Consider the following 27,431-nt stretch of genomic DNA (forward strand, 5'->3'; position numbering starts at 1 on the left):
ATTATGATTCAGTAGGTGAGAGAAATTCAGAACTTCCTTGGTCTGGCATCAGATCTTCTAGTGATGTCACTGAGAAGTTTAATTAAAAACCAGGAGAAGTTTAATTGAAAACAAAGAGTCAAATCCCTATGCAGTAACTCACTCATTTGTTCGATACAGTGTTACCGTATTCAGTGTCATTCAGGGGAAAATAAATGTGGAAGATACCATGCCTTTTGCTGCTTTGTTTACAGTCCTTCCAACCATTTTCTGTTTCTGCTGCTTCTCCCTTTCCCAGCACCTTCAATGGCAACGCTCTGAACAAAGTCAGCGAACCATCAGCTCACTTCAGGGAGTAAGGCGTTTTATGTATAGGTGATACTTGATGTGATTACCTTATTTTTTTTTAAAAAAATCTCCAGCAAGCCACTTCACTCCTTTTATAACATCTTCACACATTGCTATTTTTAAGTCCTTTGCTCAGCAGATCAGACTGCTTTGCTATCTGCAAATCTTCTTCATATCTCTGCAGCTGAGACCAAAATCCTGCATTGGGTTCTGCTACTGGTCTGGCAGACTTCACAGTCTAGGAGAAAGGAGAGACACTGTAGGAGCGAGGGTGGGTATCGTGCAGATGGATTATTTTCCTCTTAGACTATTGAGAAGATTTACTTTGGCTTTGATTTGGCTACAGAATAATAAACAGATATTTTGGTGAGCTGACCTCACTCTGCACTTGCTAAGGCCTCCTGGCATGTGGTCCCTCTTATAGAACAGATTCGCGGGCAAGGCATGAAAAGGAGCTGTTGGATTTACGGGAAATGTGACTGTCTCACAAAGCGGGGTGGCATCGCCCACGTTTCAGATCGTGTGAAACTTGGTCACATACCTGCCCGCCTCTGTCTGGTACTGAGCAAAACAGTATTATCGAAATGAGAGACCTCAGTGGTACACCTACCGGGTGGGTGACGACTAAAAGACCGTAGAGCACGAGCCATATGTATTGCATGGGCATCCTAATAAAGTGGAGCTACTACTGCCCGTAGCCAGCTCATCCCCAGCTACGTAGCAGGCCTAACTGGTGATGTTTCTTTGCTGTGATAAAAGCAAATCCTGCAAAACAACTTTTGCACGGACCTGCATCCATTTCACTCATTTTCTTTGTGTCTCGTCTTTAACATCACTTACTGTGACTAGGCAAACCACAGGGAAAATGTTCACAAGCCAACCAACTTTGCAGATTTGCTACCAGTCCTTACGGCCTATTTTGCATTCGTGGTGACACTCGTCCCAGAAACCTCACAGTGAAAGCTTATTTGTCCGAGTTGGGGGCGAAAAAAACTTACAAGGAAATTTTTATTCCAATATTGACTCTCTGTGTAACTGCTAATAAACAGGTGAGAGCAGCACAAGAATTCTATGAGCAATCATCATTACCCATAATAAGCAATGCATTTCTTACCCAGAAGCTGTCTGAACATAAAGCTGGGCGTAAGTACAATACCTCAAACGCGTCCTTGAGTGGCAGCTTTCGGTGTCTCATCAGATAAGCCGTGCAAATGGCAGCTGAGCGGCTGCGGCCGTTTTTACAGTAAACCAAGCACTTCCCACCGCTCTTCACAGCCTCTTCTATAGCATCGCTGCACTGCTCGAAGTACCGGTACAGGTCTTCGGCCGGGTCATCGAACACCGGGACCCGTATGCCCCGGACCCGCTGGAGCCTGGGGAACGGCTGCTGCCTGGTGACATTAACGCAGAAGGTGACTCCCTCTCGCGTGAGCAGGTCCTCGTTGCAGGCCGCCCTGGCATTGCTGATGAGCAGCGAGGCCGTGACCTTGCAGAGCTGGACCATCGGCCACCGAGGCCACCTTGTCACTGGCCCCAGTGCAGGGCTCCTGGCTGGCTGCTTCTGTGTGGCGGCCGGGCTGCGGCACGGGCTGGGGTGCCGGGGGATCAGGGTGCCGAGGGGATTGGGGTGCTTCGCCCAGCAGTGCGTAGGGAGCGCTGCCTGGCAGCCAGCTGGGCTGGGCTATATTTAGCCCCGCTGCACAGTCGTAAAGGCTTCAGGCAGGTCCTAGTGCCTGCGGGATCCTCAGAGCTGCCTTTAAAAAAAGCTAAAAACACTTTCAGAGCCCACAGATCATTTGCAAAACAATTGGATTTGTACCATCCCTGTCCCCACAGCAGCTCCTTACAAGAAGCCAACACCCCCATCTCCCTTGCAGGAAGGCTGCTGCTGCTGCTGCTGCTGCGGCTGCTTCTGCTGCTGCTTCTGCTGCGGCTGCTGCTGCTGCTGCTGCTGCTGCAGCGCGAGGCAGTGCCGATGCAGCGATGCAACGTGGAGCTGATCACCTCCAGGTCACGCTGCTGCCCCTCACCCACAACAAACGCAACCTTTGCGTAGCCAGAAGATGATTTCCCGGACTAGCTAGGTACAGTACCACTAACCCTTCCAACCTTCAGTAGAACTGCCGGTGCGGTGCCAGGGCAGAGGGAGCGCAGGCAGGGGTCCAGCTGCGAGGGGCCGGTGGGGATGGGGCCAAGGGCCCAGCCGAGGCAACGCTGCAGCAGCCGGTGGCTGCAGGGCCAGAGGCAGGTACCAGCCACAGCTGGTGGGCTGAGCCTGGGGCTGAGCATCTCAAACAGTTTTCTCTCCGGTCACGATGCAAAAAAAGAGCCTGTGACAGGTATTTGCTGCTGGCACAAAGATGGACCTGGACTATCACAGCAGCAGGGCATGGACATCAGGGATGGTGTGAGACCCAGTGCCACAGCAAAGGCTCAGCTGTGAGGGATGAGGGTGAGCTTCTATTCCACCAGGGAGGGAGGGGAAGCCCACCTGCTGCACACCGGCCACCACTTGGTCAACAAGGGCCTGACGGAGAGGTGCCAGCTCTGGGGCCAAGGCAGACACTCCCCTGCATGAGCACAAGAGAGTTGTGTCTCCTGCGCCTCTGCTGCCCTTCTCTGCCCCACTGCTTCCTTCGCCCAGGGCTGGCAAAAGGCTCTTGCCAGCCCCAGGACGTTCAGGTCCCAGGAGCTGAAAAGGATAAAGCTCAGCAGGAGAGCATCGCCCTGATGCTGCCCGCCCCAGCAGTGTGAGGGGGCCCTTGGGTTTTCCTGCAGCCACAATTTGGGGGATTTTTTTTTTTAGGCCCTCCCTGGCACCGACTGCCACCCAGCTCAGCGGTGTCACCGCACACCCCCACCGCCGGGCCATGCTGCTGCAGGTCAGGCGAGGAGCCTTTCTGCAGCCACTGCCTGGGATGTGCCCCATCGGCCGGGCACACACCAGCTCCCCGCACTGTGGAAAGGCACCAGCCACTGCCCAGCCTCCCTCCTCCCACCTGGGAGGTGGCAGAGCTGCTTCTTTCTTCTTCCTGCCCACATCAGTGGCCTTTCTTGGGCCCTTGCAGGGGTCCCTGCGTACCGGTGCATGGACATGCTCCCATTCAAACCTGGGTGCAAGGAGAAGGCACCAGCGTGATCCAAGGCAAGGCAGCCCCTTTGCAGCACACAGCACTCGTCAGAGCCATTTCGGCTGTGCTGAAGGCCATCGGTTTCCAAAGCAGAGCGCACTGCACCCCCAGGACGCCAGGGAATGGCATTGCCAAGCAAAGCAGCCCAGGCCATGGTGGAAGGGCAACGTTGCCTGAATTCCTCTGCGTGGCCCGTGAGTCCTGCCTGACGGCATGGCGGCGTGCCAGGGGTGCAGCTGACAGCCCCTCTCCCGTGGGTCCTGGCTGATGCCACACGTAGGCACAAGAGCAGCCAGGGAGGGTGCTGGGAGCAACTGCTCTGAAGGCGGCATTCCCAGCATCTGCCTGTGCAGGCAGGCCCAGCGCTGCCAGATCAGACCTGAGCCGCTGCCAGCGAGGTCAGCCGAGGGCTGTGGGCATGCACGTACCCTGGAAAGGTGATGATGATGACGGTGATGCAACTGGAGTAGGACAGGGAAGCTGCGGCTGTTGCACGAGGTATCACCAAGTCCAGCATCCCTGGGACCTCCAGCAGAGGAGCACAGGGCTGAGGGAGGCCATGCCGAGGAGGTGACCTCTTGCGCTGACCAAGGCAGCTGGCTGCCCGCTGCCACAAGATGACACTGCCTCTCTGAAACCATCACAAGTGCTGTGTGATCACCATTAGCCCACCCTTCTAACGAGCTGCCCAGCAAAGGTGTGATGCCACATCATAAACCACCCATCTTTTCTGTCAGGGCAGCAATAAGGATGCTTGAGCAGGGACTGGTTCTTGCTGACCTGAAAGCTCAGGCTTTGGGGCATCCCTGCTGTGGCTGAGGCACTGAGCACTGCAAGAGCTTGTGGGACTGGAGGTCAGGTCCCATCCAGCCCGAGGGGCTGCCCAGGTCCTGGCTGGCTGAAAGTGAGTGGTGCTGGCAGGAGCACTGCGGTGGGATCTCAGAGGGTGAGGAGCAGTGGAGGAAAAATGAAATTCTTACGCTCAGCAGAGCTTCTTCCAGGCTGCCCTCTGTCATCATTTCCAGAAAATCATGGTAGTATTTAATTTGCAGTCATGGGTCTTTAATGAGGGTCATGCCTATGTCCCTCAGGATGAGCACGCTGGTCTTTCCCTTCCCGATGCAGCAGAAGAAGAGGGACATGGTGTCCTGGATGTGCCCCACCGCTCTCTTCAAAGACATAAAAGTGGCCACAGCTATCTGAGTGTGCCACAGGGGCTCCAGAACTTCCCACCTGGAAAACCACAGAAGTGATGGGGTCCATTATTGCAGCTGCCCATCAGCAGGCTGTGATCGAGTGCTGGTGGTCCCAAGGCTCTTGGGTGATGCGTCACTACAGGTGACAGTTCTGAGCTGTGGCTGGAGCCAGCGGTGAAGGGCCCTGTTTCTCATCGAGCAGTTTTTAGGAGAGTTGGCTGTTGTACCCATTACACACAAAGGGTCCATTTTTGGACCCGCTCCACAGCAGGAGGTTTGCTTTGGAGATGTTTGAACTACTCTCCACCCTGGGGGTGGGATATGAGATGTTCAGTCACCCGGTCCATGCGGCGGGGGAGCCTGCACCCCCTGCAGTGGCCAGGGCAGCAAGGTTTTACCTGCAGGTCTTACCTGGCATGTATGCCTTGTCGTCTGTCAGGCAGGAGATGTCAGTGAGGTTCCTGGCTGGGGAGAAGACTGGTCCCTGCACAGTCAGGTCACCTTTCCCAGCCTGGTCTCCTGCAGGGGTGGTGTTGGGGGAGCGGAAGGTGGGCATCTGGACACCCTGCAAGCAGAGGAAATAGAAAGACGGAAGGGCTGGAGAGAAAGCACTGAAGATGCCCTGCCAGAGCTTTGGAGAGGAGCTGCCAAGCCCTCGCACTCACCATGAAAGCTGTGCTGGACCCAGGCAGAAGCACCCTCAGCCCCAGTGCATCCAAGAGGCTTCCAGAGACTGGGATACGGACCACATCTGTGCGGGGCTTGGCCAGGAGCCCTGGCATGTGGTCCCTGCTTCCCAGGGAGGGGAAAAGTAATGACAGCCTCTGGCCCAGGAGCAATTCCTGAGCCCCCCCCCAGGTCAGAGACGGGGTGGAGGGTAGGAGCCCACCTTGCGCAGCTGGAGCTGCTGTTGAGCATAGGCAGCCAGTGTCCCAGATGGCAGCTCCGGCTGGGAAGCAAGCGAAAGCCAGGCCATGATCTGCATCCACCAGCAGCAGCTCTTCAGCTCACCACCACTGGTGCTGTGGTGGCACAGGGAGGGTCACGGCTGCCCCCAGCCCAACTGGAGACATGCTGGAGAGCAGCGCAGCGCCAGGACTCGCCCTCGTGATGCTTGGCTGCATGGGGAGATTGGTAGGGGTGTCCTGACACTGCGATGCAGTGACGGTGGGTTGTGGCCTGTGGACAGCCTTACCTTGGGTGGTGGTGGGCAGCACCATGAGTGCCGCAGCCCATGTCCCAGAAGTCCATCCTTGCTCATCTCCGGCTGGCGGGTGCTTCCCCATGGCAGGGGGCTGTGGAGAGCTCAGCCCTGCCCTGAGGGCCCCAGGGGCAGCCCCACAGAGCAGATGGGGCTGGGGTGCTGTGGGGTAGGGGGTTGATGCCACTGGGGCCCCGTGTTGCTTTGGCAGGTCCTGACACCTGTCTGCCTGGGGGGATGCTCCACGTGTCCCCTGCGCTTTGCCTGGCCTGTGCTGTACCACATCTTCCAGGCCCCCACGGTGGGAGCCGGGTGCTGCTGCGGGGGTGGCAGTGCTGCCAGCCTCTGCCATGGGGAAGGCTGCATAAGCAGCCCAGCAATCCAGTCGAGCATCACTAGCATCTTCCCCAGCCTTCCCTGCCAGTGGGGGGGCCGCCTGCAGCCCCCCTTCCTGCAGCAGCCCTGCAGTCCCCACGGGCGACCAGCTTGCTATGGGCCGTGTGGAAATCACTGGGAAGAATCTGTAAGTGGCAAGTAAAGGAAGGAGCAAGTTTGTTTAGGCTGTGGTTGCCTTAATTTGTACAGTTAAATTGCCATTGCATCATGACGAAGTGTTTTCCGCTGTCCCCTTTCTTCACCTGAAGCGTAGGGCTGATGCCCCGGGCAGCGGGAGATGCGGCACAGCCTGTTGGAGGGACTCGCTCTCCTCCCCGTGTCTCAGCTGCTGGTGTGGGGGGGCCTGGCCACTGCCTTTGCTGCTGCCGGGCTGCGCTCCGTGGTTTCGGTGGGCAGCGCAGCCTCTTCCCCCCTTTCGCCACCCCCCTGGCAGCTCTGCCCCCCCGCCTGCCCCGCGCTCCATCCCTCGCCCCCGGTGCCAGCAGCGGTGGCCAGGCGCTGCCGTGTGCCCCCCCAGGGTGGGGAGGCTTCCAGTGCCGAGGGGCACCGAGCCGGGCTGAGCCGGCTGCTCCGTGCGAGCCCCTCTGCCCTGTGTCCCGCGCCAGCTCCCCATCACCTCCTCAGGGGTGTTCCTGCCGGGCACCGTCACCTCTCACCAGCAGAAAAACGGCTTTCGCTGCTTTGTTTTCCTCCCTGAGCACTTGCTATTTGCTTCTGTGTGTCAGTGCAGCCCAAAAACCTGTTTAGAGGGCTTACCCCGCCGCAAGACAACGGCTAAGGGCAGAGCGCCGCTGCCTTCGCAAGGCGCCGCTTGCGCTGGGTGTCCCCTCACGCCTGCTTGTTACCCAAACCGTGATTATTTTGCGTGGCATCACGAACCCTCCACCGATCCGTATGGGCAGCTCACGCTGGGATTTGCCAGACACGCCTGCTGGGACTTAATGGGCTCACCAGCCCCCGGCAGCTCGCCCCAGCACCGAGCTGGGAGGGCCCCAGTGCCACCAGCCCGCAGCAGCATTGTCACACCGGCACCACCAAACATCACTGCCTCGCTAGGAGGCTATGGATGCTTACGAGCCGCCTGCCTGCAGCCGACTTGAGGACGGTCCTTCTTGCCCGAAAGGTTGTCCCCTCCCACCGCCTGCCCTGTCCCTGTCCCCGCGCAGAGGGACCAGGCGCAGCGCAATTAGCGGTACGTGCACGCTTAACGATCAGCTAAACGCAAACGCCATCTCCCGGCAGCCAAGCCAGTCGCCTGTTCTGCGAGAGGACGGTCAAACGCATCCCCCGGCTAGAAAAGGTGTGATGCTTCAGTCCGCATTTTGCTGGGGGGGGGTGGGGGGGTTGTTCAGGCCTTGGTGCCGCTGCCGGTGGGGGCACGGGTGGGAACGGCTGGCACGAGCAGCCCCGGCTACGCTGGCTCTCGCCCGTCCTCTCACCACGCACCGCTGGAACTGCCCCCATCGCCTCGGCCAGCTCAGCCCTCACACCCCCACGCCTTCCCCACGCACGTTCTTAGCGGGGAACCTGCAAACACACGGCGTTCAGCAGCATCGCAAACCCACAGCAGTGTTTTCCAACGGCTTTAATACACGCACAGCTCCAAGTGGCCATTATTTAAGATCACAATTAGACACAGAGGAGGCAAAGGAGGTGACTGACCAGTCTGCAAACAAGTTCTAGGAGGTGGCCAAAATTTCTACACTTGTCTGTATTTATAGAGAAGCGGGCATGTGGTGCCAATAGCTGTAACTGCAGGACAGGAAAATAAAGAAATGCCTACTCACTCAAGGGTATCACTCAATTTATTACATTTAAGTGATACTTGCTTCCAGGCAGTTAAGATGGCTTTTAGCAGTTTCCAATTACCCAGCCTGTGTCAGACACTTCATGAGCAGCTTTTCAGCGCATCACCTTGACTCCTGCATTCCCCTGCTGCGGTGGCCAGGGCAGGGCTGCAGCACAAACCTTTCTGCAGCATCACTTCAGCCTCCAGCATGTGCTCGGGATCAAACATCCACGTCACCGCCACGGCCCAGCGGTCTGCTCCACACGCTGTTAACCCTGCCAGCGGCTGCACTACTACAAGACCACAGTAAATAATCAGCACAACACTTATTAATGACAAATACCGAGGATACTTCTGATTCCTTGTACGATCATGCCATGACTTTTTGGGCATCTGTATGAGGACGAGAACATTCAGCATACTTGCTTTGCTGACTCAACTCCGGTTCAACTTGTTTCCACGCACATCACAGCCATGCAACCTGTTCCTCCAGGCTGCACGGGGCTGAACACAGGCAAACCGCTATCGCCAACACTGGCATCGGCCCATTACAAACCCTGGGGCTGAAAGCATCATTTTATACCTCGGGACTCCTGACCTGGCCTGCATCTGTGCTTTAACAAGGAAAAAGAAAGAAAACTCCAAACTCAGCTTAAATGCAGAAGAAATAAAACTGCCCTGTAAATACAGATTTAAGTCTCCAGCCTTTTTATTTATACAAGGATTCAAAGAACATATTTCAACTTTAGATAAACAGTGCAAGAGAGTTACAAGTACCTTGGTAACAGAAAGAAATAGATAACTGTCCAGCTATGCCAATAAGTGAAATAATTCTTACTCCTGCAAATAGAAATGCATCTGTTTAAAGCAGAGGTGGACTTTAGATATTTTGCTATACCTTAGCCCCTACCAAGCCCACCGGAAAACAACAGGCAGTTTGTCATTTGTAAATGATAAGTAGCTGCACTCTCAAAGCCTTTTGAGACCCTCGCCCTTAGTTAAAACATACACATTATGGCACAAAAGAGCAGGCTGAAAGACAGAGACACTTGGAAATCCACTATTTCTGGTTCTCCCCTTTCCAGGGACAGGGGTCCTTGCCAATATTTTTTCCCAGACCACCACCCCACTCTGCATCCCTGTGAAGTTCAAGGCCTTTTCAAACCAGACCACCAGGAACCACCACCTTGGTAACACGGAGGCAAACATTCCTCCCCAGCCACCCCCCTCCCAGAGCTCCCCACTCGCGTACCCGGCCCAGGGCAGCCCTCCATCCGCCTCTGCCACGGGGCTGGGCACGTCTGTCCCCTTTCTGAGCGGGCAGTGGCCCAGGAAATGTCATTTATAAGCGCTGAAAGGCCCCAGGCTCTGTGCCAGCCCGAGCATGGGCTCAGGGCTGGCCTGGACCTGGGGTGGCTTCAGCTTGTTGAGCCCTGCCAGCGGCTGTCCAGCCACTGGGTTAATCGCGGGTTGCTTTAGGGGGGCTGTAGTTTAGAGCGACACGAGCCGATACCCTGGGGGGACCTGGCCAGTTTGGCTCCCCGGTGGAAGGTGACATGGCCGAGCACAGCCCTGAGCCACCCGTGGAAGGTGGCATGGCCACGCGCAGCCCTGAGCCACCCGGTGGTAGCGGGTCAGGGGAACCACCTCAGCGCGATGAAGAGAACAGAAAAAAATGAATAACCAGGAACCGACAAAAAGCAGCAGCACAGGCTGACCGTGTGAAAAGGCATACGAAATAAACTCAAGTGGACCTGGGGCTGAGGCGGGAGGAAGCGTCAGCTCCAACATCTTGGGATTCCTGGGAAAGAGGGGGCAGAGCCCCCGGCACTGCCCTCGCCCGCCCGCGCAGCCTGTGGACGCTGATGCTGGTCCAGCCCCCAACTCGGTGCCAGGAGGGCTGGAGCGGTCACCCCTGGGGCCCAGAGGGACACCGAAGTGGGAGTTCAACCCCAGCCAAGGGGGGAGGCATCACCAAGGGCTTCTACTGTATTCTTGAGGCTTTGCCTTATTAAAAAAAACCCTGGACTATCAGGTTTTATTATGGTAACGGGATCAATAATTGGGGCTATTAAATTGTTAAAAAATTAATTGGACAATGAATAAATTCTTGGCTTCATATTTAAGGTGTGCTCCCCTTGGGGCCTGTGAGAAGGTTCTGAGGGTGACAGGCTGACAGCAAATGCTAACTGCACAGGAATGGAAATGACAAGGACTTTCCGTTCAGTCTCCCATTCTGCAAAGCAAAACATTGACCTCAGCATCCATGTGTTAAAACTCCAATCCAACCATTTTTTTTGAAGAAGGTACGATGTTTTAATGTCCCCTCCCCCTGTTCTTTTGCTTTGGACATAAAGTTTCTGCAGACTGGTTGTGGGGATTTCTGTAACTGAAGGCTACATTCGTATTGGCAACTCTGGGTTAAAAAAAAAAAGAAAAAAGACAGGAACCCTTTAGAGCAGTAAAAGTAGTATGGAACTTGCCGTATTTCTAGAAGTAAATAAATCTGTATAAATCCATGACCTGTATTTGTCCACTCCTGGGTTCTGATGGGTCTAGATGGATCCTTCAGCCAACGTCCAGCATCCTGACCTTCGTTTCTGAAACCCTACCAGATTAGATCAGTTTTAACCTTACAAGAAGGTGAGTACAAGGCAGAAAGGATACCAGGTCAGTAACATTAGTCGCTGTGACTTGGAGAAGCCAGTCAAAGTTGGCCTAAAATCTCTGCCTAGTCTGAGGCACCGTCAGCATCGTTACCTGGCCCCAAGTGGGACCCCTGCCCCAGGGAGGGCAGGTGACAAGCTCCTCCCTGCCCGCCTGTACCAGTTCTCAGCGTTACCTTGCTCATGTTCTCATCTTCCCTTAAATTGCACATTCTAGAAACTGCTAATGTTAAATTTATTTTTTTTTCCCTTTCTTTGAAAAGCCAAACCCCAACCCCATAATGTTTGCTCAGCCCAAAGACACATCTCCTCTAGCAGGAGAGGAAATGCTCCGACATTCGCTGTGCAGACCAGTAAGGCAGAGAGATGCGCCTCTGCCCTCCCTCTCGCCCGCAGCACAAACACATCTGAAACTCAAACCCAGCCCTGTACAAACGAAGCCCAAGCGCTGGGCATGCTCTTGGCCCAACCAGGCACGGTGGCTGCGCTGTATCTATAACATCTGCTAAACCTACGCTCCAGCCGATGCTTGCCATACCTGCCAGGTACAGAAGCCTCCTGGAAGCCCTGAAGCACACAGCCCTATAAGCACAGACACTCCTACAGCTACATGAGGGTATTTATATCTGTCACTGACCACCCCCAGTCTCAAAACTCAGTACGGAGCCCACCCCACCAAGCGTTTCGGGGTCAGGGCAGCCGCCCGTGTGACCCAGAGGCTGGTGTGTGGTGGGACGGGGCAGCAGAGGCTGAGCCTGGCCCTTCCCTGAGCCAAACCAGAGCTGCTGGCGGGTGCCTGACCCACCGTCTCACCCCATCCCCGCAGCCGTTAGGGAAGGCGCATCAGAGGGTAGGGAAGGGACATGGAAAGTGGGGATTCACTTAAAAACCTACAATGCAACAGGAACAAACACCAGAAGAAAAATAAAAATCCCAAACGAAACGTGTCCCATCCTCACATCCCCCTGGTAGATGCTACCTTGAGTCCATCTCCTGGGTGGGGACAGTGCCCAGGGCTAACGGCCACCAGCCCTGCTCTGCCCCAGGGCAGCTGCCCCGGGGGCACTGCCATACGTGCCAGCTGTGAGCTCTCACAACCAGCTGCAATGCTCCAGTTAGTAAAAAGTCCCTGGTCTTTCTTATTTACCAAAAAAAAAAGGGATTCCCACCCACAGCTGGGGCCAAAGGAGGAGGAGGCAGCACAACTGTCTGTCAAGTGGAGAATCCCACTGTGCATATTTTCATCTCTCTGTTACCTACGACGGTACTGCACTGCAGGTAGAAATTGGACCATTATTACTTGGGTAAAAAATGGCTTTCCAACTAGCATGCAAAGAAAAAATACCCCAACCCCCAACCCTTAACACTCATTCCCAGTCACTTAGATGTAGGAGACCTACATTTCAAATTGTCGTCAGCTACAAGCTCTAGTCAAGAAACCCACTTGTGACCTTTCCAAAGAAAAAGGGAGTTCTGCATTTTTGGGTCCAACAGCCACTGCCAAACCGTTTCAGTTCAACCCACCGAACCTGCTCACGCTCCTACGCACGCCGCTGGAAGCGAAGGGCCATCTCTCTCTGCCTGGGAAGTACAGAGGAAAAACCCGAAAGAGCCCCTGAATGCAGCACTTGAGCAGCGCTGACGCTCTCGGTCTCTCCGCGGTACGACGTGGCGTTGCTCTCGGCACCGTCCTGCTTTCGGCAGCTGTATGGGAAGCAGCGCTCTGGCCAGCGGCTGGGAAACAGGATCAGGGCAATTGCATATTCCATGGGGGCAGCAGAAGAGCTGCCCTCGGAGGGGCCAGCCGGGTTCCCCCCGGCAGCCTCTGCAAAGGCTCGTTTCAGCCCCGAGAGCCAGTTTGTGGCAATAACAAAAGTAAAACAATGAGGTACGGAAAGAAGGGCCCAGCACTGGGGAAAAGACCAAGAAAGAAGAAAACAGCTGCTCGAGCACTGCCAGAAATAGCAAACAACTGAAACCTTTTTCTCCTCCCTCTATTTTTTTTTTTTTTTTTTTTTTTTTTTTTTTGCCAAGGTGAATTAAATATGTCCTTTGGTTGGTTGGTTGGTTGGTTGGTTGGTTTTGGCAAAGTGAAGCCCTCGGCCGCAGTCTCTTTCCTGGCTGTGCTAGTGAGTTACCGCCACAAGTGCTGCACGGCGATGAAAGCCACCGAGAGGAGGAGGAGGAAGGCAGAGGGCAAAGATCTGCTGCTGGCTCCATTGATGCCGTGTCCAGACTGCTTAGGAATAGCGTGCGTTTCTGGCTGCCTGGTGCTGGGGCTCTTAGAAAGTCTCTTGCCACAGACGTCATCAGGACAGCTGTCGCCACTCCCGGAGCCACTCATGTCGTCACCTGCACAGAGACAAACGTGGGGTGAGCCCCGACTGCCTTCCCTATGGTGGGTGCCATCCCTGCCTTCCCCTTGCTGCCACCCAGGGAGTTCTGGCCACCAGCCCTGCCCTGGCCACCTCCTCCTCTCTGCGCCCCCCCACTACGGGATGCAAGCCCACACCTGATCTCCAGCTGATGTTAAGTGCCCCCGGCAGCCAAAAGCCAGGCCACCACGATCCCTCTGCCACCAGGGCCCAGCTGCGGGGGCTGCACGGAGACCCATGCAGGCTGCCAGGGCTGCTCAGCCTCTCCCGCCTGCTGCGGACCTCTCCGGTCCTGCTAAACTCACTTGCGTCTTGGAAATCCACGTCGTTCCCAATGTTAGCGTTGCCCAGCCGGTTTGTCATGATCTTCAGCTGCATGATTTGCTGGCGAATGGTCATATCTGGCTTGGTGATGTCCACCTCCACCTCCGGGTTGTTAATCTGATTAGCTAAGCCGTCCCCCATCACCTCGGGCAGGTAACTGCGAAGGAAGGTGTTAGGTTTAGATGTCTCCCCCCAGCCAAGCTCACCTCTCCCTGTTACACCAGTGACCATCCAGCCTCTCTGAACTGCAGAGAAGCTGCAGGCAGTGGCGCTGGCTTGTCCAACAGCCTCCGCGTGCTGACGTTTGCTGCAAGGCAGTCAGCTCTGTGGATGGCCAAGCCATGCTGCTGTGGCCAGACCCCACCAGTCCCCTGGAGGTCGCCCTGAAGCCAGCTCAGCTTGCAGGAGGTGGCTGGTGGCCTTGCAGCATCACTGTCCTGGCATGGGGAGAGGTTTCCTGCAGGACAGGCTCTGTGTGGGGCTGAGGGGTTGCTCTCAGGCCGGTACCCACACAGCCACAGCGGCGCTCCCCATGGAAAAGCTCTGCCCATATGGGAGGCTGCAAACACCTCCATCCCTGCCCCAGTTGAATGCTGTGGGGAGTGACACCTGGGACGACTGAATCCCCCCAGCCCCGTACAACGAGACGGGCCCCCAGGGAAGCTTCAGTCAACCGGGGGCTGTCAAGCAGCGAACAGAGCCGCGCTGCTCCTCTCGAGTGCCCCGGCCCATCTGCTCCTGCACAGCTGCGGCACTGCAGTAACGACGTGAAATATGGAACAACCGAAGGCACCGGCTCCAGGCTGGCAGAGATCAGCCCAGCAGGAGAAAGGAGGTGCAGGGCCAGCAGCTGCCCATCTCCCCTCACAGCCACCCTTTAGCTGCCAGCCACGGGTGGGAGGTGTTTCTGCAGCCACTTGATGTCACCCAGGTGCCTCCTCTCATGAGGGAACAGCATTTCAGGGCAGGTATGGACAGAAAGATGCGTAGGCAACTCTCAGCAACAGCTCTGGAGTTTGGGAGGTAAATCCAGCCCATTTGCCTTCTGAGTGCACGTGGCACTGCAAAACTGCTTCATTAGTACAAAACTACACAGTTATTTCATGGTTAGTGCATTTCAGTGCTTAACCCTCCACCACATAGCAAAATAACAGGCTTGACACTCCCAAGCACCAGTTTTTCAGGAAACACAGCATTTCTGTGAACAGGGACAGACCTTTTGGCTCAGTCTGGACAAGTGGGGCTGGCTGAGATGATGGCTAAGTGCCTTTTATCAAAACCTCCCTCCCCCACCCTGGAACAGTGCTATCCTGGCACCTTGACCTTCTCCATACCTGCCCTTGCTCATCCCATTCCAACACTTGTCATCCGCCACTGAGCTGGCCATTACTTTTTTGCTGCACAGGCTGCTGGGCAGGGTGATCCAGTAAGTCTTGAGAGCTGTCAGATTCCCTTTGGCATCTAAAACCTGTAAACAAAGAGGATGCTCAGGGCCAGGAGAGCTCTGGGGCACTCTGAGGCTGCGGAAAGCACAAAGATTTTTCCTATTTTTTTTGTTTTACCATCACAAATTCTGTTTTTATGCAGACAGGGATATATAATCCCCTAAAGACCAGCCTTCAACCCAAGCACTCAAGGCTGAAGGTGACATGCTAGAGCATGTTCTGGTACTGTAAGATTAACCAGGAGAAGATCATCTTCTGGGCCACGAGGACAATACTGAGAAGCAGCCTTGGTGGGAGCCAGCAGGGCTTTACTAGGGTGGGACAGGCAGGTGTCTGTGGGCGAGGAGCCTCTGAAATGTGGGACCACGGCAGATCCTGCAGCTCATCGTTCACGGAATCCAAAATCTCCATGGAGGAGGACCTCTGGCCCCAATATCCAGGCTGGACTGCCCGAGGCTGAATGACACCAATGGCAAGGAGCCTTTTCAGGTAAGATGGGCACCAAACCCCTGATAAAGTGGTTATCAGCAACCTAGACCCTGACCCTGTGCCAAGGCAGGATCAGATCTGCTTAGGTCATGCCAGTACTTGCCGATCTGACCTTCTTCAGACTCGCCAGCAAAGGCGATTCAGCAGCCTGGGGGTGGTGTGACCCGACCAGCAAGACCCAGTGCTGCGCTGGCTGGGCTCCCAGGGCTCCTGGCACACCAGCAGGACCCAGTGCTGTGCTGGCCGGGCTCCCAGGCTCCTGGCACACCGGCAGGGAGGGACCTTTGGAGGCAAACTCACCAGCATCTCCAGTGCTTGTGCAGAGGATTTTGCTTCTAATGCGACCTTCCCCCGCCTTTTCTTGTCCTCGCTGCTGGAGCCTTTTGTACTGATTTTGGGATTTCCACAGCCTTGGAAAACCTGAAAAACAAACCAAACTCTCTATCCTATCTTTTGATATTATTTCTTTAATTAATTAGCACTCCACAGTTATGTTGTTTTTTTTCTTCTTAAGTATGTTTATCTTTCCTACCTGCAAAATCTCTGAGATTCTGGCTTAAGTTTTTGGTCAGGTTATTCTTGTGCCAGAATGTGTTTTCAGCACACTGTAGCTGGCTTTGGTTACCGCTATCAAGCAAAATGTTCAGCAATAACACAAAATTAGCACATGTTTTTGGATGAGTCACCGATGTTGCTATTAAATTATTTCTAGCAATTTTACCTGTTCCTATTATGACTGAAAAATAAAATTCTGTGAAGAACAAGATGGGAGTTGCTCACGCTCATTACACCAGTGGTGGGGGATTCAACATGGCAAAGCATGTGAGCTTTGCTGATTCAGACAGCAGACCGGGGGCTACTCAGCACCCACACTGCACGTGAATGCCCGCTCTGACCAGGGGAGTGAGAAGACGGCAGGTGTGTCACAGTCCGTCAGGTTGGATTTTCATTTCAGGGGCAAATGAGGAAGCCAAACTGATTTACCTCCTAACTCTGGGTACCTCCTGCCATCCTAATTACCCATCCAGGAGCGCTCTGTAGCCAAAGGAGAGCAGAAGCCCTCTGAGGGTACAGATCCTCAGACTTTGCCTCTAGGAGGAGACGAGGTGTGCCCTGGAAGTGCTGTTTCTCCTGGTCTCTGCATGACCAGTCCAGGCGACCACCCCTCTGCAGCAGATAGCCAGTGCTCAGGCAGCGGAGCCTCACCAGGGCTGGTGGAAGGAGTGCTTGGACAGCCGGACTGAACGAAGTGCCAAAGGTCAGGGGGCCTCTGCACTGTCAGTTTGAGTCAGGAAACATCAGCCTTTACAAAGCAAGCCATCTGATTTGAAAAGATGGCTCCAAGCTTCTTGTGGTTACCAGGGCGCTGTCAGAAGCTATCGATAAATTCAACTTTGCATGGTGTCCCCTTAAAGCGGAGAAGTCAAGACCTCAGACAGGAGCACTGCTGACGCAGCTCGTGCCAGCTGCTGAATGCTTTTGCTACTGGATTCTGACAGCCATCAGCAAAGTCCTGAGGTAGACAAGAGTCCCCTTGGTGACAGTGGGTTTCATTGGTGTGGCTGCGGGACATTCAGCCTAGAAAGCCCCCTCCTGGGGTGCACTGTCCTGCTGACCAGATGGATCTGACTGGGGCAGTTCAGCACCAAGCCGATTTGTTCAACTGTCTCCTTTGGTCCGTGCAAAAAGCCCCACCTTGAAAACTGCATGTAGAGGACTTTCATTTTGGTTTTACCAAAACAAAATCAATTCATTTTCACTGCTGTATCTTTCTTATTGGCCTGTTGCTGTCGTTAGCAGGAGACAACTCTTTCAGGAGGTAAAAGCCCTGGGAGGTGTGCAGGACAGCGGCTCTGGTAGCAGCTCCAGCACAGCATGGTGTCAAGGTGATCTTCTTGCCAGCCCAAGGGCTATAGGTGAGCAACGCCCATTACTGATGGAAAGAACACGTGTCCTGCAGACTCCCGCATGGTAAGACCAAATCGACATTTGCAGCCTCTGACAGCTCCTGCTGCCTGAAATCCATCAGCGAGCCACAGGGAGCGAGGGGGGTTGCGAGGAGGCAGGGAGAGTGCTCAGCAGTGCAGTGAACCCATGACTGAAGGTGTCACTGGATCCAAGGGCCACTTCTGGCTCGTCTCACAAATGGCAGACAGCTGGCAATGTTTGAAGCCCCCAGCTGCAGCCTGAGCCTGCTGCCCTTGGCCCCGAGAGAGGTCCCTGTCACGGTCAAAACCAGAGCTTAGAGCTGCAGTGATTTGCAGCTCCTGATCTCTGCTACCAGTGCCACCAGCAAAGACTGCCGCATCCATCTGGTCACCAGATCATATGGAGAAGCTTATCAAATATGTTTGGTTGCTCCAATTGAACACCAATTAGCCTATTTACTCCTTTTCATTTTACCAGATTTACTATATGCCCCTCAGAAACACCTTTATTTGCAGATGATGCCATGTTTTCCCACATCATGGGCTTGCTTTTATGTGGACAACTTCAGTCTCACCTAACAAGGGAAGAAAGAATATGGCCTTTCATGTCACAGAAGAAACCTAAACGAGTACTTGGATGCATGCTGCTGTTAGCGCTTTGACATGTAGCCAGTGAATTCCTGCTTGGCTAAGCAATACTTCTGGCCCTTCCCTTCTCCAAGACCCAGTTAGGACCTGCCCGGCTCCTTTCATCTGCATCTCTGCCCCAGCTGCGGGATAGCTGCAGGACTGGGGGAATGTCTGGGCAAAAAGCAGAAGCCCTGGAGGGCTGTTTTTGTTCCCAAAGCTTCTCTTACCTGCAGCTACAGAGGTGGCTGTGGTTATGTGGATAAATACACTAAAAATAAAGACCAATAGAAGACAGCTTCATAATATGCTTCCTGGAAGGCAGGTGAGCATCAGGAGAGCCTGTTTTATACTCTCCAGATGGACTGCCAGATTGCAACTCTGTCCCCCAGATAAAACCTGATAGCCCAGTGTTTCCTGGGCAAGGCAGGTTAAAGCAGCTGCCTCCTGTCACTAGGGACTGTGCACTTTCTGTAAATGCCTCAGCTCAGCCAAAATACTTGGGGACCCTTCAGACACAAAGGCACCTGACAGCAAATGGCACCACGCCTCCCACAGCCACTGCATGTGCAGTCCCACCTTGTGTGTCTGCTCCTGAAGGCGGCTGGCTGGATGTGGCAGGGAGGAATATTTGGAAACACTTGAGAAGGTTTTTGCCTGTGTAAGATGGGTGGTCTCATATCATTAAAAGAGTGGGCATTTGATCTCTTTCACCCTTCATTTCCTTTAGTTCAGTTGCACAGTGAGCACAAAAAACGTTTGGTCCTGGCAGTTCCACGTGGTGTATCCTCAAGCCAGGCCCAGGCACACACTCTTACCTTGGCTGTGATCGAGTCTTTGTTTTCCTGCAAGTTAGAAATAGCTTCAGCGATCCTCATGTGAATGGTCCCTATTACAGTATCTACGTTGTACGGTCCGTCAATCCGGTCAGCCACTACGACCAGGGAATCTAGCGAAACAAGACAGAGACATCGCTCATCAGACTCTGTGCAAGCCAAGTTAAAGATCACGCTCACGGTGGGTGGGATAAGCTGTTGGTCCCTCGGCAGGCTCGTGGGGAGACATCCCTCCATTTTCACTACTGCCCAAGTGCACGCTCATTCTCCCTCTGGCATGGGAGAGCTGTCCCTTCCCAGCACGTAAGTAAAGCCACCTTCAGTGGCAGGCGAACAGAGGTCACCTCTGGCAAATGGCAAATGCAACCTGTATTCACACAAAGTGACCAACACTTCCCGGGGTGCTACAGAAAGGAAAAACAAAAAATTGGGGAAAAAATGTTAAGTAACGCATAGCGGTGCTTGGCCCTAATCCTGCTACTCACTGCACTGCAGCCAGCAGAAAGTGGGAGAACTGGGCTCAATAAAGTGCCACAGGTACTGGATGTGGGCAAGAGCTTCTAGGGCAGTGAAGGCCTGAGGAAAGCGGTAATGCTGCTCACCATCACTTCTGGAAGGACAACGTGTGACCAGTCAGGGAAATACCAGGTTATAAAGGCAGAGAACCAGACCGAAACGCCCACAATTAAACCGATACACAGGACAGGGAGTGACTGAGGAGTGCCTCTTGCTCTCAGTTCCTCTTATCTTGGAAAGCTCTGACGTCCATGTGCTCCTCCCTGGCCTGGAAGCTCCTGCCTTGATGGTTGGGGCTGTGCTTGGCTTATAAAAGAATTACCCACCTCTGCCTGCCTCCAGAGGTGATTCTCAACACTCCAGCTGGGTCTGAAGCAAGGACAGCCTATATGCTCGCAGGGCTCGGGGCACTCGGGTATGCCACCGCAGAGGAACACTGACATCCTTGGTGTTCAGCAATATTTAAACAGGATCTCAGGGTGGGGCCAAAACTGGGTTTGCACTTCTAAAATGGGATCTTAACCAGGTCTGACGTTGCCAGTCAAAAATTATAATACTGAAAGTCACTGCTATGCTGCTACTGCCTCAAGTTTCCTACCACTTGTGCTTTAGTAGCCTGAAGGCCAGCTCATGTATAAGCTTCATCAGCATTGAGGGAGTTGGCATTTACGTGTGACCTCAGATGGCTCCGGTGTAGTCTGCGTCCCCCAGGGCACAACAGAAACCTCCTGGCAGGACAAGGGACCAGTCAGAGCACTGGGGTGGCCCATGCTCATCTGGAACAGAAAGTGCTTCGTGTTCCTGTGGCCCCGTCACATGGAAGAAAAGTGACATGGCTTCATGTTCGTTCTTCTCTACGCAGTGTCAAGTCCCAGGGTTTAGGTTGGAGATCTGTCCCATTCATAAACTGAGTTATTCATTAGGAGTCATTAATTCTTCTGTCCTAAATCCTGATACCTCAACCTATCAGCCTGGCAGGAGACTGTCACAGCAGATGCTGTGATGTTACAGAAAAGTTTATTCAGTATGAGTTTGTACTGCCAACATTATTCGTGAGCAATGAAACCACCAAGTGACTTATACCTGGCAGTTCAACAGAGTCTCAGTAAAACACGTCCTTCAACCTACACCATCCCACAGCGTGTAGGTCACCTGCAACACTGCTGTAAAGGACTGACGCTTATCTTTGAGCCACACAGCAAATTTCCTTTGAACCGGAGTCCAGCCAGCTGGGACACAACCACAGCCAACAGCCATTTCAAACCTGTGTGGGAAGTGTTCAGTCCGTTGTCTTGGCAAGCCAGCAGGACTCAGCAGAAAGACCCCAAAGGACTTCCACAAGGTCTAGGTGAGGTTTGTGTAGAAAAACGAGGCCCATGGTGGATGTAATGTGTTAATAACAAAGGTCTGATCCTGAGCCCACTGCTGTCAATTTGAAAGTGTACGCAACCCTTGCAAGTATGTTCTCTCTGCTGTTACATGATTGATGTTCAGAGCCTGACAGCTCTCCGAGAATGACCAGGTCAAGCAAAGACTAGATGATGGACAGCACAAACCCACAGAAGATACCAGATCATGCCCACAGGGCTCACAGTCTGAAAACAGGTCCAGCCTGTGGGGAGCGAGGGCGATAGTCAAACAACTGGGGGGGCTCAAGCCTCAGCCAGTCTGGAGCATGGATCGCAAAATACTCTTTGCTCAGGTCTATAATATAGGATTTAACAACATGCAAAGTCACAGCTTGGACACATCACATATTTTTTTCAGCACTTAAAAAAAAAGAAAAAAAGGTTTTGTTGGTTAGCTTGTGCAAGAATGGAAGCAAGGGCCACAGTCCCCAAGTTAATGTGCTCTTCTCCTGCAACACAATCCTATGGCAGCGCTGATTCCTAAAGCTAAACGTGCCATACAAAGGGGTAATGTTTTTTTGTATTCTGGGAAATAGCATCTCCTGCAACATTAAAGAGCTTGCAGTTTAACTCTGCTGCCACTCAGGGGTTGCAGCGTCACCTTTGAGACTGTATTTTCCAGACAATTTCAGCTTGCAGAGGCACTAATGTTGAGATACAGACATTTAAATCAAAGGCTGCACGCCAAAATTACTGATAAATTATGTTCAAACCACTTAGTATAAAAATCTCCCTTAATTTGACCTGCCCTAATTTGTCAAACTGAAAGAGTCACTCTGTGTTTAGCGTAACAAAATCCTCTTCAGCTACACAGAAGGGCCTGGAGAAGGGTGAAGAATGGACAATGCTGGTGAACTGTTACCTTTGACTCTGTGTTTTGCTCCAGTCCTTGATCAAACTGTGACCTCTGACACTAAAATGTACAACTGCAATTTGAACAAACTCCTATTTCCTCCTAGTCATCACCCCTTGACAATGCCTCTTGGGGAAGAGGGAGCCAGAATAAGTGCAAAATGCACCCGGAATTGCCTCCCTGTCAATCACGGGGAGCTGTAGGGCTGACCTCTGTGAGACGGGCAGTCACCCTGCCAGGAGAGCAGTGACAGGTACCGGTTGGCTTGCTCTGGTCAGAAAGGCTGAAGCACCATCAAAATCCTGGTGTAAACCCTTGGGGAAGGGACTATTCCCACTCCCTGCTTTAGCAGCAGCCTCTCAAGTTGCTGTCATGGGGAGCACTTCCAATTAGCTGCAGTCCATTGCCACTTGGTTCGTTAGCGCCCGGAGCGGGGCGGGCAGCTGGCCAACACACCTGACCCAGCAAGTGCTCCGGCCTCTGCGTGAGTGGTTCCCTATTTATTTTGCAATGTCCCTTGAGAGGCAGATGACACTCCTTGAACTGCATCGGGGTCTTTATTGTGAACACCCCCACATGTCAACCCTGAGCCACCCTGTTGGGCTGCAGCTGGCTAGTGAGCTGGCAGTCTTGCTGGCCAGGCAGTGGGTGCCAAGGCAAGGGAAAAGGCCAAGCCTGAAGCTCGTCTTGTCTGGCGCTTGCCTCCCGTGAGCCCAGACGAACATCAAGGCTCCCTCTGGTCTCAGATCACTCCAGGTATAAACTCCAGGTATAAACCTGAGACAGAAAGAGGAGCTGGCTGGCTGATGATGCTCTGTGGGCACAAGGAACAGCGAGAGCTTCACTGCTGCAACCGACCCTCCCTGATGGACAGCAGATGGGGAGAGGACGTGTGCTGTAACATAGACACCGTTTTCTAAACACAGATCCTCACCAGCCTTAAACCGTGTCCATTAGCACCACAAGCCACTCTCAGCAGTAGTTCACGTTTTAACCAGGAGCCACAGGCTCTGGAAAACCAGCTGAATGACACCTGAGGTCGTCTTAGGAGGGATGCCTGGGTCTGATCAGGCAATGCAGAATTTCCTGCAGAAATGCCAGGTTGAAGTTCTCCAGCTTGTGTTGCACCGGAGATCTGGCCACACCATCACAATGGCATTTCTGGCTTTAAACTCAGCAAAACGGACACCTCTGCACACATACCACCCACTTTAAAATAACCATCATCTTAGCTGAGTAACACAACAAAAATGAAATGAGCTCATTTCTTATTTAAAATACAAGTCCCATTCTTCCATTCCTGGCGATGCCTGTGACCTCCCCCTCCCCAGGTATTTAAGACACCTCTTTCCATTCAGAAGTATGTGATTCACAGCCCTTTGCTTTCCACCCATGGAAACAGTTTATGGCTTTGTGTCTCCAGATTGCCTCCTAAGGAGGGCAGCAAGTCCTTCTCCCGCTCTCACAAGTGCTCTGGCGCGGATAAGGTGGCGGCTCTGACAGCGTACAGGTGGCAGGATCCGTCCCTAAGCTTCAGCACTTGGGAGGGAAGGAAGGACTACTTGAATGCAAAATGGGGGCAACCCCAAATGAGCACAGGCAAGATGAAAACTCTTTAAGCCCTTGTTAGCCAGCCCAGCAGTGTGTTTTCTAATGGTATTAAAGCCCAGCAAAACTTCCTTCAATAGCTTCTAGGCATCAGATCACAGAGAACCCATAGTGTAAAATAGCCTCCAACAGTCCTTTCTTTACTCACCAAACACTGTCTCAGAGAGCTCAAAAAATGCCACGAGGGGCAGCTGCGCTGTAGGAGAGAAAGGCTGTCTTACCCATCAGGTACTTCCACTCGGTGTTGAGGTCTGCTTGGTTGGCCAGGCAGCCCTTCACGACGTTCAGGCAGTAGTTGTTGCACGGCTTCACGCTGGACATGCCCCGGCAGTGCGGGCAGTACATCAGCTTCATGATGGCGCGAGTGCACTCGTGGCTGAGGGAGACCTGGGGGTGACAGATCGGAGTCAGGCACACGGCTGGTCGGGGGGCAGGCGCACCAGCTCCCCCCGTCCCTGGGGTGAAGGAGCTTGGCGTGATCTGAAAGGTGGCACTGCTCCCCAGGGGCACAGCCCTGGGAAGGCTGCTTCCCTCTCACTGCCTCTGCTTCTCCCCACCCTTCCTCAGGTTTTACTCCTGTTGGAAGGACAGGACCCCCGAGGCAGCTGCTAGTTTCTCGGGCTGTGTTTGAAGCCAGGGTTCTGGGAAAAGCCCGTATGTGAGCATCATCCTCTTTCCAGCCAGGTCTGGTGGCCACAAGGACAGTGCAGGTTGCCCACTGGCTGTAATTGTGACCCGACTAATGGTGCACGTGTGGCCCTGGAGCCTCTGCAATCAGTGCCACCGCCATGCCCTTTCTGCAGGAAGGGTTTGTTGTCACTGCCTGGCAGATGCAGATGTCCCCCCACAAACTGCATCTCTGGCTTCCTGGGGGGATGCACAGCAGTGGCCTGGACACGGCAAGTTCTCAGCTGGCATCTTTGGAAAGGAGAATGGTGTTGGGGAAAGACTTTAACAATTCCAAAAGTATGGGCAATTGAGAGCACTCGACACTGGGAAGTGATTGCTCTCTGAGAGTACTTCAGGAGCCGCAGGCAGCCGGTGAAGTGGGCCAACACATGCCGTGCCAGCAGCTCACAGGCACCGCACCTGCAGCCGATGCTTTACAGAGGTGACTCCGGAGGTGGCTTTGCCACCTTTAATTAAACCACTCTGGCCCCAGAAGCACAGAGCCAGCGCAGGTGCAGAGCCCAGAGAGCAGGGCAGCAGCCTCTGCAGCACGTCCAAGTCCCCCCTGCCCGTCAGCCATGGGACAGTGTCCCCCTCCGACTGCCACAGGCAAGGGGCTGTCAGTGCCAGCTGAGGGATGAATAACGACCTGGCAGACCCAGCAGAGGTGCTGGCAGAGCTCAGTGCTCCCCTGCCTCGTTGCTAAAGTGTTTTTCTCCTTTGTGGTCTTTTTCCATCTTTGCTCAGATCCATTTGCAACTCCCTTGTCATTCTTTTAAAATAATTTACAAAAATAAATGTAAGTGTCTGTGCTTGGTACCCAGTACTTGGCACTCACAAGGAGCCCAGAGGGGGAAAAGTGATGGAAGGGGCAACTCTCCACAGGGCAAAATCCCTGAGCCTCAAGCTGCAGCTGCAATGCTGAGAACGGCCTCAACCTCGTTATTATTTGTGAAAAATACTTTGAACACGGCCTTTTAAGTTCCTTCTGGAGGACTCCAGAAAGATCCCGTTCTGAGGTACCCTCAGGAGAGGGAGAACATGCTGAGCCCACCCAGCCACCAGAGGTTGAGCTGCCCCCTCCCTGAAACTGCCTGCATGGTAGCACCTCACTCCCAGTCAGCCTTGGAAAACAGCCACTGGATCGTGCTGGGGCTTCATCATGCAGGAACACATTAAAATAACCTCGTGAGAATCTATTTCAGGACCGGGACAAAAATTTCAAGGTCTCAGAGAGGGAACCCAAACAGAGAGCGCATCCCTGCCTTGGCAGGCAGAACAAGCCCTGAGATGCCTGCGGATGCTCCACCGCGGCCGGAGGGGCTGACAGGGAACACCATGCATGCCAAGGCTTCTCCCCGTGTCCTCAGCGAGCTTTCTGCCTCCTTGCTGGCACAACTCCCTCAGCCAGGAGCCAGCGGGCGGCTGCCGTGCGGCTGTGCTGCCAGGAGATGGAGGCTTCGTCCCACCGCACCGCACGGGAGCCACATGCTCCATCCCAGGGAGAAGCTGCAGAAGGCACCTCTGCCTCTTGCCTCGGCGATCTGAGAGGGGATGCAACAAAGCAGAGGGACGGGCAAACAAAAGAATAGCTTATATTTCATCTGGGGCTTTAAATAACCACGACTGGACTGAAGAGACAACAGGCAAGAGCATGTTGAACGCTAACACAGGCTGTAGCTGGAACCCTTCCAAAACCAGAGCATTACACAGAAACCAGGAGACGCAGCTAGGAAAGGAGCTGTGACCTCTCCTTCCCGACAGAGCAACCATGAATTACACCAGCTCCAACCAGAGCATGTAACCTGGGCAGGCAACCAGACCCTGAACACAACTTTGTCTTTTACCGGCACTCCCTGTCACCGCTCGTCCTGGCTTACCCAGCTGTGGCCGCGGAGCATGGTCACCTCGCACAGCACAAAGCCTGGGAGCCGTGGCACCGATGAGTCACACAGCTGGGCCCCGAAACGTGGGACTTTCCACAGCGCTGATGAGAACCAGCGAGCAGCCGGCTGGTTTGCCTGCACCCACACCCCCCCGTGGCACACGGCGCAGCCTTTGCGAGCGGGGGGAGCTGAAATGCTTTGGTGGACAGCAGGAGTGCGGCATCGCCAACGCAGGGAACACCCCAGGCCAGCCATGCAGCGGCAGAGAGGACAGCCAACAGCAGCTAGAAAATAAAGCTATTTGGTACACTGCCAGAGCCTGTGGGGGACAGGGAGAGAGGCAAGCGACAGATCTTGGCTCAGAAAAGCATCTCCAACATGCTTAGCTTTCAAGTACGGTGTAAACACAGCAATAGTACTGGAGCTACGCAGGTGACCACAGTGAGCCCGTATTTAAATGAAGCTGTGACAGCCCCAGTGGGCATTTCACATGTATTTCTGCTTGCAGAATTTATCCTGGTCTCTGCATTTATTTTTGTGAGTGTCTTCTGCAAAACAGAAAGGACCTTCACACCCTGAGCACAGCACTGCCTCACCCAGCGGCGCGTAATCGTGCAGGGCCACCCGTGCCCTGCCACCAGGCAGAGCTGCAGATGGGGAGCAGCAGCGGGGGCTTGCTCCTTGGTGCCCACCTACTCCACCTGGCCTTTGGCACGACTGGCAAGCGCAGGCAGCTGCCAGGGCTCCCTGTGATGCAGACAGCTGCCTGCCGTCCTACAACCCACCTCCCTCCAACCTCTATGTGGCTGTCCGCCAGCCAAAACGGCCCGTCCCCAGCTACACCGCCTGCGTCCACACTGGTGCCCACAGAGCGGCCACCCCCTGCCCATGCAGCTCTTGTGGGCTGCTGCCACCTGCTCTGGGGCAGTGCGTGTAGGCAGAGCACCGTGTGACAACGGCACCAGAGGCTCAGGATCAGCTCCCGAGGGGCTGGAGGGAAAAAAATCTGCTTTTGTACCTTGGCAAGGATCAGTTCTGGAAGTCAGAGAGGAGCTGTGTGTGTGCTGCCAGCCTGTCACTCTTGCAAGGTGGCTTTGTCTCCTGGAGGACAGCAGAGTGCCACCCTGCCCCAGCCTGCAGCACCCCAGCGAGGCAGCACCCTCACCTCTGAAGATGAGCAGGTGACACATCCACCACCAGCTGTTGCTCCACTGAATCTGGCAGGTGCCAAGCGTTCCACTTAATCTCTTGGCAGAAGGGGTAAGTATTCATTTTCGCAGGTGGAAGAGGCCAGGCTCCACTCCCGTTCCCCAAAGAACAAGGCAAACCTCTCCTGCTGGCAGCAGCACTCCTTTCTCACGGGCAGGCTGCAGAGGTGAACCCAAAATGGAGGGATGAGAGGGCAGGAAGAGGAATTTCAGGGAGTATTTTCTGCATGCTTTGCTTGGCCAGAGCTCAGTTCATTGTCGTTCCACCCAGCTCATGCACTCCTGCTCCACACAGGGCAGAGGGGAGCAAGGGCTTGGGGCTCTCAGGGCCCCCTGCCCCAGCCCTCTGGGGGACTTGCAGCATGTTAAGAAACAAAGCCCTTCAAACGTTTCTTAGTCCTTGCAGATTAGTCTGCTGAAGTCAACTTCCAGTTTTTTTTCAGGCATGCTGTATCCACACAGGGGGATTCCAGCCCCCATTAGGAGGAGCTGAGATTCCCTCCCCTGTATGGATACAGCAACACCCCCAGGAGAGCGCTGCAGGTCTCCTGC

General features: G+C 54.1%; 2 protein-coding genes and 1 long non-coding RNA gene across 4 annotated transcripts in view; 1 reads left to right on the forward strand and 2 right to left on the reverse strand.

Annotated features, from left to right (window-relative positions):
* Positions 1 to 390: 390 nt before the first annotated feature.
* Positions 391 to 2,166, reverse strand: DUSP28 (dual specificity phosphatase 28). The gene is made up of 2 exons (XM_037407028.1): positions 1,484 to 2,166; positions 391 to 565 (listed from the first exon to the last, which is right to left on the reverse strand). The coding sequence occupies exons 1-2, from the start codon at positions 1,829 to 1,831 to the stop codon at positions 431 to 433; spliced, it is 483 nt and encodes a 160-aa protein (XP_037262925.1). The 5' UTR covers positions 1,832 to 2,166; the 3' UTR covers positions 391 to 430.
* Positions 2,167 to 7,672: 5,506 nt separating this feature from the next.
* On the forward strand, positions 7,673 to 11,864 carry LOC119156958. Its single transcript, XR_005107326.1, has 2 exons — positions 7,673 to 9,666; positions 9,728 to 11,864. It is a non-coding gene; the product is annotated as an uncharacterized LOC119156958 (long non-coding RNA).
* The window catches only part of GPC1 (glypican 1), a 222,277-nt gene continuing 203,582 nt past the window's right edge, over positions 8,737 to 27,431 (reverse strand). For both annotated transcript variants that reach the window (XM_037407431.1, XM_037407430.1), the window contains exons 4-9: positions 23,338 to 23,503; positions 18,713 to 18,843; positions 15,640 to 15,759; positions 14,740 to 14,873; positions 13,387 to 13,562; positions 8,737 to 13,058 (exon numbers count right to left, since the gene is read on the reverse strand). In XM_037407431.1, the coding sequence (XP_037263328.1) occupies positions 12,841 to 13,058; positions 13,387 to 13,562; positions 14,740 to 14,873; positions 15,640 to 15,759; positions 18,713 to 18,843; positions 23,338 to 23,503 (945 nt within the window). In that variant the 3' untranslated portion in view covers positions 8,737 to 12,840. The remainder of the gene's footprint in view (positions 13,059 to 13,386; positions 13,563 to 14,739; positions 14,874 to 15,639; positions 15,760 to 18,712; positions 18,844 to 23,337; positions 23,504 to 27,431) is intronic.

The sequence above is a fragment of the Falco rusticolus genome, chromosome 13, assembly GCF_015220075.1.
Source record: "Falco rusticolus isolate bFalRus1 chromosome 13, bFalRus1.pri, whole genome shotgun sequence".
NCBI lineage: Eukaryota > Metazoa > Chordata > Aves > Falconiformes > Falconidae > Falco > Falco rusticolus.

Excerpts from the sequence above, each read along its gene's own strand:
- DUSP28 (XM_037407028.1), bottom strand. The coding sequence starts at position 1,831 with ATGGTCCAGCTCTGCAAGGTCACGGCCTCGCTGCTCATCAGCAATGCC. Across the intron at positions 566-1,483 it reads CACTCAAGGACGCGTTTGAG|ACTGTGAAGTCTGCCAGACC; the intron begins GTATTGTACTTA and ends CCTTTCTCCTAG.